The sequence below is a fragment of the Nyctereutes procyonoides genome, unplaced genomic scaffold (assembly GCF_905146905.1).
Source record: "Nyctereutes procyonoides isolate TBG_1078 unplaced genomic scaffold, NYPRO_anot_genome, whole genome shotgun sequence".
In the NCBI taxonomy this organism is placed as follows: Eukaryota; Metazoa; Chordata; class Mammalia; order Carnivora; family Canidae; genus Nyctereutes; species Nyctereutes procyonoides.
The window spans coordinates 4,872,351-4,888,011 of NW_026575125.1; the positions used below are offsets into that span (position 1 = coordinate 4,872,351).

Consider the following 15,661-nt stretch of genomic DNA (forward strand, 5'->3'; position numbering starts at 1 on the left):
GATTATATGGTATCTCCATTTCTGAGATGTGAGAATTTTTTTTTTTTTAGGGGAAAAAATGTGCTTTTAATGTCTTTGGCTTTTGTAAGAATCTTTCCACCTAAGTAAAGTTTACACTCACTTTTACTCCTAGGAATGTGTGTTATATGTATTCTGAGTGATTGTAACTAGTTGTTTTTTTTTTTAGATTTTATTTATTTATTCATGAGAGACATAGAGAGAAAGAGAGGTAGAGACACAGGCAGAGGGAGAGAAGCAGGTTCCATGCAGGGAGACTGACGTGGGACTCAATCCCGGGTCTCCAGGATCATGCCCTGGGCTGAAGGCAGTGCTAAACCACTGAGCCACCTGGGCTGCCTTGATTGTAACTGGTTTATGGGTAAGTAACATCTGAAGATTTCCTTTCCTAAAAGAATGTAACTATGCTTTCTTTTTGTGACAATTCCGTGTACAGTATTTTTCAAACAAAGGAAGGCTTTAGACTTTTGCAAGCTCACAAAAACCTCCTCCGTTACAAATTATTTTTTATTTAAGGAATTTTAAACCTTTAAACCCTACCCTTCTTACCCCAAGGTAAGTTCAAGAGTGAGATGTGTGTATCTGATTGATTCCTGCAGTGGAGGAGACCACTGGTTAGCATTTTGGCTCCCAGCTGTCCAGATGGCATCTTCCATTGAAAAATCTGCAAAGGTAGGTATTTTGGAATCAGGGAAAGAAGAAACCAGGTCTGGTCTAGTAGGTGTTCCTGCTTTGAAGAGCAACCTGCACACATTATTTTTGCAGCAGAGGTAACAAATATGTGTTAAGCTGCCATCATTCCCACATATGTAATTCTCATAACAATTTCAAAATAAGTCCTGTATTCATTTGATGAATCTATTTTGGTTCTGGAGATTAAGTGACTTATAAGAAGCTGAGACAAGGTGAGAATTCGGTCTTGTCTATCCACAAAGTCCAAGCTCTCATGACTGTATTCTCCTGTGTTTTCTGTCATAGAACAGATATGGTTTTCCAGGCAAATCATGTCCCTGAGTTGTGCAGGAATTCACAACACACCACGGAAATATCTCTCTGTGTCCACGAAAACCAGAGAGGATGGGGTTAAGCAGATAAAAATACAACAGTCATTTTAGAAATCTAGATTTAAAAGAGGAATAGAAGCAAGGCAAGATGATGTTTGATTATGATACATAATGGATTCCTCAAATGCTTAAATGTAATTAAAGATATAAAAAGGATAGAGGAAAACGTAAAAATGCTATGAATATACAGCACTGTAATGAGTTGCTTCCTTAAGACACAGCACTAGTTGGAGACACTTGTCCATTAAAAAAAAAAAACAAAAAACAAAAAACAAACAAAAACAAAAACAAACAAACAAAAAAAAACAGCCAAAGAGAGAAGGCAGTTTAGGAAGACAAAGATGATGTCAGTGGAGCTCCTGCAGGTGGTGAGGTTGGGGCAGGAGGGGGAAGTGATGGAGAAGAGAGAGGTTCACATGGTTAGACTGTCCTTAAAGCAGAGGCCCTGAAGGATGATGACATTGTCCAGAGCACTAGGTAAGTTTCACAGTTTCATTGGCAACTGAATAAAAATGAATATAATTCCATTGTCATCAAATCCTTGAGATTTAGTACATTTAATTCTATTTAATTCTATTTTGCAGAGAGTGACGAATCTGGAATTTATGTTCGGCAGGACCGTCAAGAAAGCAACATTTCTCTTGATACCCTACTCTGATAATCGTCTCATTTGGCTACATAAATAAGCCTGGAATGGATAGGAGATTGCAATTTTACTGGATTTAAGATAACACTGCAGCTGAGAGCTTGGAATCTTCCAAGACTTTCTCCTGCTTTCAAAAGTCACAAATGCAGAATCATTAGATTTCTCCATCAGATTAATATTTTTCCTAAAAAAATGCAGTTTCTTGGGATTGGTCAGTCTTCAGTTGGATAATGGTGGTGGTCAGTGCTCTGGGGTTTTGAAAGTTACAGTCCTTCCTTAAGAAGGCATTTTGTGAAAGGAAATTGGATTATTGTATATGCTTAAGAAAAAAATTGAAAGGTTTAAGCCTTTTCTTCTTTGAAAAAAAGAGTAATTTTTAACCTTAAAAATACTATTGGAATTCCAAAGCAGCAGCAAAAATGTCTTACGTGTGCCTATCAGTGAGATCAAATATGTATAAAAGAATATGATGCATGTAATCATAATTGTAGTGTCAGAGCACGGTTTCTGGATCTCAGCCCTATCAACATTTGTGTCTGGATATTTCCCTGTTGTGGGGGTGTCCTGTGCATCGCAGGACATTGAACAGCACCTCTGGTCTCCATCTACTAGATGCAATAGTAGCCCCTCCAGCTATCACTCCAAAAATGACTCCAAGCATTGTCCATGTTCCCTACAGGGAATCACTGCCCATTGAGAACCACTGTGTTAGAGATGAAGTTGTTTCTCGTAATTCTGCTGTTGGAGAGATTTGTTTTCCTTTCCTCATATATTTTTTTATCACCTGAAATTCTACCCAAACATCACAGAAAATGTAAGCTCTGTGAGAACAGGGATCTTGTCCGTCTTGCTTATTAGCCTACTCAGGGCCTAGCATTTTAATAAATACTTCTTGAATAAATGAATAGAAATATAATAAAAATAAATCTGCTCATGCTTTATTGAGTGGATAAAAGAAGATGTGATTTCATTAATATATTTAGATCTATTTGAGTTCTTAAGCTTTGTATTAAATGGAATTTTACTGACCTCGGATTAGTGAATTTTACAAGTAATATAAATCTACTCTTTCTCATTCTCTTCTCTATTAATTGGGTTACTCAACCAATAGGCATTGTGTGCAAGGTTGTAAAGAAATACATAACAAATATATTAGATTGTGATCACTTTGTAATTTGTAATAGGAAGAACTCTACAAAATGTGAAGGTACTTTGTAGACTGAAAAGGAAAAAGCCATCCGTATCATTTAACTGGTTGTTTGGCTTTGCTTATGTTTCAGCTGGATGTTCTGAGAATTGAGGCGATGTGTTCAAACTTTGGGGAAGAAAGTGATGGTGAACTTCAAGAGGAATGGAAGCCACCAGAGCTGCTTCACAACAGACAGGTTATCCAGCAATGCTAGAGAGTCAGGGATGGGAGCAAATGAAGACTCTGCTATTCAGGATGTGGGGAGGTGAGTGCTAAAGTCAATTTGCAGCTATAGACACAAGACTGAAAGGCCAGAAGCACGGGGATCCCCGGGAAGCTCAGTGGTGTACTGCCTGGCTTCGGCCCAGGGCGCAATCCTAGAGTCCCAGGATCGAGTCCCATGTCGGGCTCCCTGCATGGAGCCTGCTTCTCCCTCTGCCTGTGTCTCTTCCTCTCTCTAAAAAAAAAAAAAAAAAAAAAAAGGCCAGAAGCAAACATTTCAGCAGTATCCGAAATCTATTGTGTTTACTCATGAAACTATGGATGACAAGGCTGGCAGATTTGGAAACAGCCAGAAACTTGGAGAAGACAGAGGAAGTAGGCAGCTGTTGTTGGGGATTCCTGAGAGCAAAGAGAAACTGCCCATCACTGGGATGGAGGCTTGGGGTAAGGATTCTCTGGGGCCAGAGCTCACCCCTGCTGGCAGACTTGAGGGCTGAGGGTCCTGCTGCGGGAGGGGGTTGTGACAGGGCTGTGTCAACATGTTCTCAGAGGCAGGTGTGTCATTTGTGGGGGGCATGCTTATTTCCGCGGAGTACTTTGCCATCTGCACTTGCAGTGGGGCCACCGAGTGAGAAACGCCTGGGTCTGCAGCGGCAACCAGGCACACTCCAGCTCCCTTCCATCTCATTGTGGGGTCGGAGACATGTGCCTTCTGCTGATGCTGGGGACTCAACTCAACTGCGTCCTATTGTAGTAGAAGGGAGGGAGGGAGGAAAGAGGAAGAATGCAAAGAAGGAAGATGGAAGGAAGGGAAGGAGGAAGAAAGAAAAGAAAGGGAAGGAAGGGGAGAGAAGAAACAGACTCAGGATGAACACAAAGCAGGAAGGAAGGAGGAAGAAGGAAAGAACATGATGGAGAGTTACCTAAGAGTCTTAGGCCTTTCATGGATCTTGTGCTGAAATTAAAAGCAGATTGTGCCCTTGGAAATCTCACACACATGCAAACCCATTTCTTGTCATTCTTTTGTGGCTTCCATAATGTCCTGAGCGTAAAGAGCCCTTCCCGGGAAGTCTTGAGACACAAGTCCCCGGCACAGGGCCTGCTCCACCCACCTGCAGTCTCCCAGGCGCCGGTCCCCGGGGAGGCCCTTACGGAATGCCTCCTAGTAAAAATTACTTCCAGTTGGAATGTAAGGGAAGTGTTCCGCAAAGGTAAGTTGCTGTCCCTCTTATTTGGCTCCTAACATATCCAGGTGCATATCGTGAACAGCTCTTCCCAACACGTGCCCTCAACGCAGAGCTTTCTACTGCCGTATTTCAGGGTTCAACAGCCCGACGGGGCTCCCCCGGGCCATGTCTATTCACTGCCGCTCTTCCCCTCATCCCCTTCTAAAGCTCCCTTCTTCCCCCAGGGCTCTCCGTCACTGCTGTCTGTGCGGCCACTTGTCAGCTTGTGGCCCTCGGGTCTGGCTCACGGGCTTGGCCTCCGTGTCCTCCACTGTGGGCTCACAGGAGCCCGTGGATTTTCCGGCTGCCCCCTCTCGTCGCGTGGCTGGCATCAGTGACCTCCTCGAGTCCTGGAAGGCAGCCGGAGCTATGGCCCTGCTGCTGCTGGCTCCCCTGAGAGCTCCCTCCCACCGGGACTTAGCAAGGTTCCCGACCCTCTTCTTCCTGGTTTCCCTCCTCCTAGAATGCTTTGTCCTGAGGACCCTTCCTTCCATTCCCTTCCCTGTGGATCGTGGCCTGGGGCCAGTTCTGGGAGAATCTGATAGCCCTTGTCTCCTTACCCTCCATCTCTAGCACATCTTTGCGTCTGTTCTTCTCCTCGTGAGCACCTTCCAGGCTTCTGGAATGTCCATCACCCCCAGAGCTCTACTACCTCCAGGGCAGCACCACGCAAATGCCACCCCTGAGTCTCATGGCTCCCAGCTGGGTATTTTTGTACACAATGTCTACAGTTACGGCTCGGATGTCCTACCAGAGCGAACACATCTGATCTAGACCACGCTTCTGCGAGGACATGTTGTTCACCACTTTCTTCCTCCTGTCCTCTCCTTAGGCCAAGGCAGCCTTGTCTGTGGGGCTGAGGCTGGGGCGAGGTTCAGCTGATTTGCCTTTCCGGGAGGCTCCCACCGGAAGACAGGAGCACCTCCTGTGGCACTCCAGACCTTGGGCAGTCCTGCTGGTGGACATCTGCCCTGAAGGCAGGGCAAGGGCTCCACCCACGTCTATGCCTAATTGTGTGCTATGAGCTGCTTCTCTCTTTGAGCCACAGCAGCTAGAAAGGCCCAACATCCCCTGATCGCTCTGGGTTTTGGCTCCTCCCAGAAGCTAGTTCTCTGGCAGTTCTGTGGAGTCTTTGCAGCTTTTCAGTGCTTTGAACAAGTCTTCACAAGTTTGACCCTAATTAATTCATAATTAAAGCCAGTAATATTTACTAAAAATTCCTAAAGACTTTAATAACTCACTTGAGCAAAAAAAAGGTATTCCTAAAATATTCATGCCAAAAAAAAGGTATGAAATAACAAAGACTAATTTGTGTATGCTTTAAAAAAAAGAGAGAGGGAAGTCTTTAAAAGGTTATTTCATCCAGATTTTGAAGACTTATATTTTCAGCGAGAGTGGCGAGATCTGAGGGACTCATGTAGCATGAATGAAAGAGGAAACCCAATGATTTCTCTTTTCTGTGCTACTACTTTAATCCATACCCCTCTCCTGCCTTCTGAGAATTATAATTATCTCTCACATGGTTACTTAAGTCTTTCCTGGTTCTCGCTTCACGACTTCAGGCTTAGTTTCCTTTGGTAAAATGACGATGCCTTTCTGCTCCCACACTCAGAGATCATCAGTGTGTTTGGGCCACCACAGGAGTCACTGCACCCTGCTCGGGTAGGCCAACATGCCTCTATCTGCAGGCTGGGATGTGGTCTTAGCTCACACTATTTACCATCCTGAATTTAGAAGATGCTTCTGATGAATGAATGTTGCATTAGCATGTGCCCTGCATCCAGATATATGTGTATACCCTCTTTCTTCTCCCAAGTGATCATCCCCACTTCTTCACCAACCATGCTATTCCACAGAGCATTCATTTAACCACCACTCCCAACAATGCATGAACACTTCCCCTAGTCTTGTTTCCGAAGCCTTAAAAAAAAAAAAAAATCTTCCAGTTGTGCCTGGCTGGGTCAGTTGGAAGAGCTTATGACTCTTGATCTGGAAGTCAGGAGGTTGAGTTCCAAGTTGGGTGTAAAGATTAAATAAATAAAAACTTGGAAAAAAAAAAACATCTTTCAGGGGCACTGAATGGCTTAGGTGGCTAAATTTCTAACTGTTGATTTTAGCTCAGGTCATGATCTCATGGGTCATGGGATCGAGCCCCACATTGGGCTTCTCACCCAGCCAGGAGCTGGCTGAAAGATTCTCTCCTCTGTCCCTTTCCCTGCTCCCATGCTCTCATGTTCTCTCTCTCTCAAAATAAATACATGAATCTTTATGTTTTTTAAAAATTTTATTTATTTATTTAAGAGACAGTGAGCAAGAGAGAGTAAAGGAACAGGGGCAGAGGGAGAGGGAGAAGCAGGCTCCCCACTGAGCAGGGAGCCCAACGAAGGACTCGATCTCAGGACCCTAGGATCATGACCTGAGCTGAGGCAGACACTTAATTGACTGAGCCACCCAGGTGCCCCAATAAATAAATCTTTAAAAAAAATTTTTGATACTACTTCTGTATGCCAACATGTATACAAGGACTCTTTTCAATGTAGTAATCACGTAATCATTTTGAGTACTGCAGCTGTGTGTCACGATTTGGGTACCCTCTTCTCATCCTACCACATGGTGCACATACTGCATATCTGACATAGAGTAATTCATCCTTAATCTTAAAATTTCTTTTTTTTAGATCATTCTACTATATAGGATTAATGCACACGCCTGCGTACACACACACACACACACACACACACATATATTAGCAATGAGGAGAATTTCAATGCAAATGAATGTTTCACCCTTACCAGGGTTAATAAGTCATTAACCTAATTAAGAGGCAACCAAACCAGATGGTGAAGAATCATAAGAAAGGGTATAAGGGATAAAAGACAAGCCTGAACAGAAGTGGACTTTTAGAAGACCTTGAGAGAGGTATCCTATGCTTAGGGAAAGTAAATCCAGATGTTAGAACTGTCTTTCTGTCTGTTAGAAAGAAGAATGATCAGACTCTAAAAAGAGGGAACCCAGAGTGTGTGTTTCAGCACAGAATCAGCATGAGCAGAGCTAAGCAAATTGGGACTGCAGGCTGAAAGTTAAAAAGAACAATCTGCATTTGGCTGGCTATCCACTTAAAGCACCCACAGAACTCTGCTCTTCTAGAATGGTAGTGGGAATTAGCAGACAATTCTTCACAATTGCAAGTCATAAACTCTGAAAGACAAGGAACATCTGGCTCAAGAAAGAAAACAGAAAAAATTATGTCCCTCCGAACGAGCATCATTTACCATAAAGGATGCTCACTTTTAAGTATTAACTTAAAGCTACAGGGAAGGAAAATCTTGAAACAGATTTCATGAGCAAGAGATGGCAAACAGTAATCCATTGTAGAATTCCCCTAACTTTTAAGTTAGTATCATTAACATGCTCTGAAGACAGTAAGCTGGTTTATTTTAATGAAAAATTGTAATTATCTGAAACTTCAATGATATTTACTTGTCACTTTGGTTCCCTCTAACCATTTTCACAGAAGGTCTTCAATTTTGCATCTAGATAAGATTGGACGCGTTCAGGGTGGTATGGCTGTAGACTAATTTTGCATCCAAAAAGCATATTAGATGTTGTTCCTGGGGATGCACTGCTATGTTGGCCCTTCATCAGTGAAGAGTGAATGAGTGAGTGGTTAACAGAATGTTACATGAACATCTCTTGTTGGCATTTCTTCCTCTTCAGATCCTACCTACATTTACAATAAGATTTAAATGAGCAGAGGGCAGCCTGGGTGGCTCAGCGGTTTAGTGCCGCATTCAGCCCAGGGCATGATCCTGGAGACCCAGGATTGAGTCCCACATTGGGCTCCTGCATGGAGCCTGCTTCTCTGCCTATGTCTCTGCCTCATTCTCTCTCTCTGTGTCTCTCATGAATAAATAAATAAAATCTTAAAAAAAAAAGATTTAAATGAGCAGAGAAATGGATTTATTTATCTTCTTGGCTATAGCATTGCTTTCTAATTTCATTTATCATTAGCTTTTTTGTTGTTTTTTAAAGATTTTATTTATTGGAAAGAAAGAGAGTGAGCACACACAAGCAGGGGGAGCAGCAGAGGGAGAGGAAGCAGGCTCTCCACTGAGTAGGGATCCTAATGCAGGGCTCAATTCCCAGGACCCTGGGGTCATGACCTGATCTAAAGGCAGATGCTTAACACACTGAGCCATCCAGGCACCCCTGTACAACCTTTTTTGAATGGTAATTTGCCCTTAGCTGTTGGAGTTTTAATTGTGTGTTCCCTTTGAGTAGCAATTATATCTGTTGGAGTTTTTCCCAATGTAAATATGTGTGTTGTGCAAAGATTCATACACAAAGGTCAAAAGGAATCTAAGTGACCACATGTAGGAAATGATCATTTGCATTTCAGGGTCCTAAGATAAGGCCACTTGAAAGTAATTAGTGAGGGACGCCTGGGTGGCTCAGCAGTTGAACGTCTGTCTGCCTTTGGCTCAGGGTGTGATCCCACGGTCCTGGGATCAAGTCCCACATCGGGCTTCCTGCAGGGAGCCTGCTTCTCCCTCTGCCTGTATCTCTGTCTCTCTCTGTGTGTCTCCCATGAATAAATAAAATCTTAAAAAAAATGAGTGAATTCATGGGAATGATTTTTGTGATATGCTACTGGATTTTGAAAAATAAAGAAAGTTGCAGAAGAATATATGCTGTAAAGAAAGTATGAACCAAATCTATTCTTTATTTTTATGCTTTTGTGCTTGTGTGTTTCACACAAGGAACCAAATATATACCAATCATATAACAAGTAATATTTGTACTATATTTGTACGAGGAATGATTTGAAGACTTTTTTCTTTGTTTTTCATAAATATGTAGATATGATCCCATTTTGAATTAAAACATGCTTAACCTTAAAATAAATAAATAAAAATATACACATAACTTTCAAAGTAAGATTACCCACCAGATGCAAACTTTCTAAAAACACTTGGAATCCATGCAGTAGGAGGTAGTTGGGCATTTGGCTGCTGCTCATTGAATATTTATGGCTTGAGAACCTAAGAGTTCTTTTGTATATTCTATTTAAAAATTAAATAGGGATGCCTGGGTGGCTCAATCAGTTGAGCATCCGACTATCAGTGTTGGCTTGTGGTCTTGGGTCCTGGGATCGAGTACTGAGACAGCTCTGTGCTGGGCAATCTGCCTGGAATTCTCTTCCTCTCCTTCTGCCCTGCAGCTTGTGTTTTCTATCTAAGATAAATAAGTAAAATCTTTAAAAAAATAAAAATTAATGTTATATGTATGTATAACTATATATATATAACTATATATATAAATAAGTTTATATATATAAATAAGTTTATACAACTTCTGACTCCTACTGAGGAGGCAATCCCACCTGAGGCTGACATGTCACATCTTGTGCATCACACATCTCCATCCTCAAAATAATCACAAGGGTTATTCATAAGCCCAGATGCTTTGCATGTACAAGGCAACTGTAAAAGTAAGTGGCTTTTTCTTCTACAAAATGTCAGGAATGTAAACTTCTGTGAATATTGTTGCAGATTATCTCATGTCATGAACGTTGAAAGAATATTCATCAAGGGTATGAAGATAGGGGCCACCTGGGTGGCTTAGTTGGTTGAGCGTAAAACTCTTAGATTACCGTGAGATCACGTTCTCAGGATGGACAAGGTTAGGGTCTGTGCTCAGCGTGGAGTCTGGTTGAGATTCTCTCTCTCTTTCCCTCTCCTTCTGCCCCTCCCCCTGCTTGCATACATGCTCTCTCTCAAGTAAAATAAAATCTTAAAAAGAGTATGAAGATACGTCTTTTACAGAAATGCATCATAATCAAAATACATTAGCAAGCACAAAACTAAGGCTGTTGTAAATATTAATAACTGCATAGTATTTTAGTACTCTGCATTGGTTCTGCTTTGTATCATTCTACATTCGCTGATTTTCTGCATTTTGTTATTTGCTGTAAACAAAAGTTTGTTTCTTTCACTTTTTTCTTGGCTGTTTTCTCCCATAAATAACATTCTATTGATAGTGTGGATTATTCAGGAACAGCGAGATAATGGGAACTAAAATAAGTAGGTAAGGAGTATTTTTCTTTATTCTAAACATTCCATCTGTCTAACTATATTTATAGTATGTAAAACACCTGTTTTTATTTCCAAGGGACCAATCTGGTTCTAAAGTCGCAGCTGGTGATAGTCTGTGAGGGTGTTTAGATACTATTTCTTGAGCAAGGCAGATGGCTATCAAAAGCAACTTCATAATTTTATTTTTTATCACTATCCCCAAATTTGGAAAAACTCAGACAGAATTGACAGGACTTCAACTTGCACAGTGCAGGACGTGTTCAGTCGGTATGCATAAGCGATAATAACCATGAGCATGTGAGAGTTGAAGGGACCAACCCCCGGGAATGTTAATCTCATAAATATAATGCTATTAATATATAGCATTATATAATTAAATATAATATAAGAAGTCAATCCCTAGTACTAAATGTAGATGAGCAATGACGGTAGTAATTTCCAAGAGCTACGATGAACTGTCGAATTGACTGCACTTGACCAGGTCTCAGCACTAGCAATACTAGAGAAGGGTCCCTCTCTATATGCCAGTCTGTGTAAGAAGGCAGAAATGGCACAATATAAATAAGTTTAGGATGAACTGTATAAGAGGATGAGATGTCCAGATCTCGTGACACTGGGGATAAAAGCTAGGGTTTGCAAAAAATAAAACTGACCAACTATTTGTTGCAGTGACTTGGACAATTCCTTGTGTGAAGGATTAAAGGTAAGACAAAAATTACGACCTCTCCAGTTGAGGGATTAACTCAAGGGAAATCAACTTGGAACACACAAAATATTCTCAATACCTACTTCAAGAATATACTGGTTGAGAAACCAGATCCTTCAACCATGTGCAGTCTGAATACTCGTTATCTTTACAGCGTGATAATATTGAAATATTTGACATGTGTACAGTTGTTAAAATTGATGAAATGCAAGAATGACAACTCTAATGATCAATAAGAGAGAATAAGAATATAGATAATAAATATCCATGAAACTTAAGTTCTTAGTACTTTTGATCTGATTATCCTAAGTGAATTAGTCCAATTTTCAACATGTTCAATATTATGTGCACTTATTGTATCTGATCTATGTGACATTAAAGCATTTAAGAAAATCAGACATATCAGACTGTGATTTGAATTAAATGATTAGAAATTTTCATTAGGTGTGTAATCAATGTTCAAACGTCCATAGAAACTTAATCATTTTGCTTAATAACCTTTTGCTTTATTGGTTAAGTAAATAAAATATGAGTATTTAGAAGAATGCTGTAAAAATAAGTTGGGTATCAGTAAAAATAGTGGTATTCTTCATGCACATAAACTTGGATATAAGGAATCTATCAACATTAAAAAGGTCAGATGCATCAATATTTCACCTTGTTCATAGCTACTAGTATTGGAGATTTAAATTAAATCTAGAAATAACTGCTGGTTAAGGAGAGCGAAAACTAAGGAAAGAATTCCCTCTGGAATATGGCAAATAAGTTTCTGAAAATACTAAGGATATAATCATTATTTGAAAATATGTAATTTTAGAATATTTAAATCAAGTAATAGGAAGCAAAGAAGGCCATCCCAAGGAACCATTTTTTGCTATTAATAGAATTCTTTTTTTTCATAATCTCTATGCCCAAACATGGGGCTCAAACTGACAACCCCAAGATCAAGAGTTGCATGCCGTACCAACTGAGCCAGACAAGAGCCCCTAGAATTCTTATTAAATGTGTTAAAAAAAAAGTGTTCACCATTGAAAGGGAAGTATGTGATTGAATTCAGCATTTAAAAATATAAGATGAAAGAATTAAAAGTCAAAGGATAACAGGTAAAATTGAAGACTATATAGTTAACCCTGTGGTTAACTTGAGAAAGAAGAACATAACTGAGAGTCACTCATTACTGCCCAATGGGAGGGATGAAACTGAAAGCTGAAAGCCATGTCAAGTTTGAAAGCATTTCTGAGACTACCCAGTGGAGGCAGTCAGTAGGCATTTGGATAGATGGGTTCGGATGTCTGGGCCCCGGCTAGATCTCGGGCACCATCATCTGAAAGACTGCACATGAAGACCCAATAACCCACTGGGAAGCAGTGAGAAAGGGTAGGGGTTCACAAGGGGATGTGACCTGTCTCATCCTGAGAGGTGTGCAGAAGATGCTGGTACAGAGCTCTGGGAAGCACAGCCAGGGACACAGGGGGGAACAGTACAGGAGAACACATGTGTTTGCAGACACCGTGTGGGACAGGAATGAAAACTGTGCGTCCTATATTTGTCAACACCCCCTCTTTCAGATCTTAGCAGGAGCCACCTGGATGGAGGTGGACAAGGAAGACAGACTAGCAAAGAGGAGGATTGGTAGGAGGTGAGTAAATAGAGGTGGCAGTGGTACAGCTCGAGAAATTTGGCTCCAAAGGTGAGCCCAGACACAGGGTGGTGTCTTGGGGAAGTGGGACCAGGGGAGCTTGTTATGTTCTATATGGGAAAGAGCAAAGCCTGTTAGCACTGGGAAGTATGAAAGAGAAAGGGTAGTGAAAAGCGAGAGACTAGAGAAATGAAGCATAGGCTCCTTAAAAAGAGGTGAGGGGCTACAAGGTAAATGCACAAATTCTGGGCTATAAGAGGAGAGAGATGTTCTCTCCATTTAAGCATGGAGGAAGGAAGGGAAGCTGTGCAAGATTTGCTCAACTGGTTTTGAGAAGCTGGTGGGATTCCCACTAGAGGCACTTGATTTCCTCCTTGGCATAGAAAATGAGGTTTCTGGCTTATTCTAAGAAGAACAGGGGAGGTGTGAGAGTTGAGCACAAGACACAAGGAACAAAACTTGTATCACAGGGTAGCCAAAGAGTGAATTTACTAGCAAACATGTGGCATTGGCTCCTTTTAAACATTAGAATTAATCTAACAGAACTTGAAAACAGATTTTTGCAAAATTTGGGTATAGTAAAAAGATAACATATAAACTTTTGCAAAGTTTTAAACTTTATTAAGTGAACGGCTAAAGTCATTCTACCATTGGAGGTAAAAAGACAAATATTATCATTACCAACCATTAAATTAAGTTACTGCAGAACATCCCATCCATTACTAATAGACTCTTTCGTCAAAAGCTAATGGAATTTGGATATTCATTTTCTATTAATGTCAAAGGTAAAGTAATTTTCTCTAATGAGTTTAGAAACTTGCTCACCAACACCGCAGTCCTATGTACAGAAGGTTTTATGGAGTTTTGCATCAAAAGGAAAATAACTTGCAATTGTGGCATTTCCGTGTTTCTCTCCCAGACTCTAGAGCCCCATTTCTTATACTCTGTTATCCTACTCATGGAAATCCAGCTCTGACACCCTAGGATCCTTCACTCCATAAAATTCCACTTTCCTGTTCGCCACTTTCTCACCAACAGGGTCCGTAGTCAGTGTTTCCAGGTGTCTGCTGTTTCTGAGTGGTTTCACTAATTGTACAATAAATGACCCCAGCTGGCCTGGAAGACCCACATTTTCTTCATAGATGTTGTAAACTTGAATGACCTGCCTTTTGTTCTAAGATGAAAGCCAGCACCCTTTTCACTTTTCTCTATCCCTCAGAAATGTTGGGCATGGCCAACGAGTCTCCTGAAGATCTGGCTTCTTTAAAAGAGGTGCTGTTCAGTCTTCCACCAGTGCTTTTGATCTGGCTTCTACCAGCTTTCACTGGAAATGTGCTCGATACAAGGTCCCTTCCGTGCTCTCTTGCTTTCCCCCATGCACTGCATCTTTCTCATCTGCTAACCCTTATGCCTACATCTTCCTTCCCTATCTCCTTACTGCCCCCCACCAGAAGTAATGCCTATCCACACATCAAACTTCCACGTTTACGGTCTTCTCTCCAACCCTTTAATACCAAATATCTTGGGGGAAAAATCTATCTACAGAATACGACAATATTGTCTATGCCATCTGCCATTAGTGCCCTCCTCGAACAAGTTCTTCTTCCCATTACTATGGAAACGGCCATCTGACCAGTGTTTCTCAAAACGCAATGAATCACTTGGAATGTAGTTTAAAACGCTGATTCTATTTATTAGGTTGAGCAGGAAGCCTGAGCTTCTGCACTGCTAACATGTTCCCAAGTGATGCACCCGTATTTGTTTAAGGACTTCAGCTTGAAATCCAGGGACCTAAAGGAACATGACTCAAAGACTCAGTAATGTCTTTGCAAGCTGTCACTTGAAAACTAAAGACTAGAATCTTATTTATATCGTTTCAACTATTTTAACTCTCCAACTCAACGTTTGTTTCATGAGACCATCCCTCTATAAAATTGGCTCTCACTGATCCACACTCCTCTGGTGTCACATTCAGTGGCTTTTCTATCCATATCTTAACTGGCCTTCTCTGCTGAACTCAACACAGTGCACTGCTCATGTGAATGAACTGTACACCTGTGGCTTCCTTGGAGGAAGAGCTCCTTTTAATAATATTACTGTGCAAACATCAATTTTATTAAAAGCCAGTAATAAAAATATTTCAGTATTTCTCTCTTCCCTTTGGGCTCCATGCCTGAACTGTCGGAATATACAACGCCAAGCCCACAGGAGGGCAGAGATGACACATGACCCAATCACACCCATCCAGAATTTTCCCTTGGACTTTCTGTTAGGGCTATTAAGAAAAAAAAAAAATACCTCCCTATACCCTTTAACCACTTATATGTAAAATAATGAGTTTTGCTCAGAGAGCAGCCACCTTACCATCTGGAGAGAACCTATTCTAAAGATAGATTATATCTGGAGATGTGATTTGAGCAGCTGCACGCAGGTGTGCCCGATATACCCCACAATGTGCAGCCAAAGGTACTAGTCATTGCCATAAAATGTGGCAATCATCTTTCTTGTATTTCTCTTTGGATTAAAGTAATTTAAATTGGGTTTCCTTCACATGCAACAACAGCTTTCAACAATTAACTGTCCTAAAAATGACCTCTATTTGGCTTCCCTTAAATAAACAAACAAAAAACTAATTTCTTTGGAAAAGTAGGCAAAAGACATTAAGGAAAAATTCTCTGGGGCAGCCCTGGTGGCCCAGTGGTTTAGCGCTGCCTTCAGCCCTGGGCATGATCCTGGAGACCCTGGATCGAGTCCCACATCAGGCTCCCTGCATGGAATGGAGCCTGCTTCTCCCTCTGCCTCTCTCTCTCTGTCATGAATAAATAAATAAAATCTTAAAAAAAAATTATCTGAAGA

General features: G+C 41.1%; 1 protein-coding gene across 3 annotated transcripts in view; it reads right to left on the reverse strand.

Moving 5' to 3' along the window:
- The window catches only part of PNPLA4 (patatin like phospholipase domain containing 4), a 107,323-nt gene that overhangs the window by 56,766 nt on the left and 34,896 nt on the right, over positions 1-15,661 (reverse strand). The window contains exon 7 of one of the 3 annotated variants that reach the window (XM_055337424.1): positions 367-682. The exons of 1 other annotated variant lie outside the window; for it this stretch is intronic. In XM_055337424.1, the coding sequence (XP_055193399.1) occupies positions 548-682 (135 nt within the window). In that variant the 3' untranslated portion in view covers positions 367-547. Of the gene's footprint in view, positions 1-366; positions 683-3,063; positions 3,375-15,661 lie in introns of those variants that run through there. One more of the 3 variants, XM_055337423.1, reaches the window with a different exon arrangement.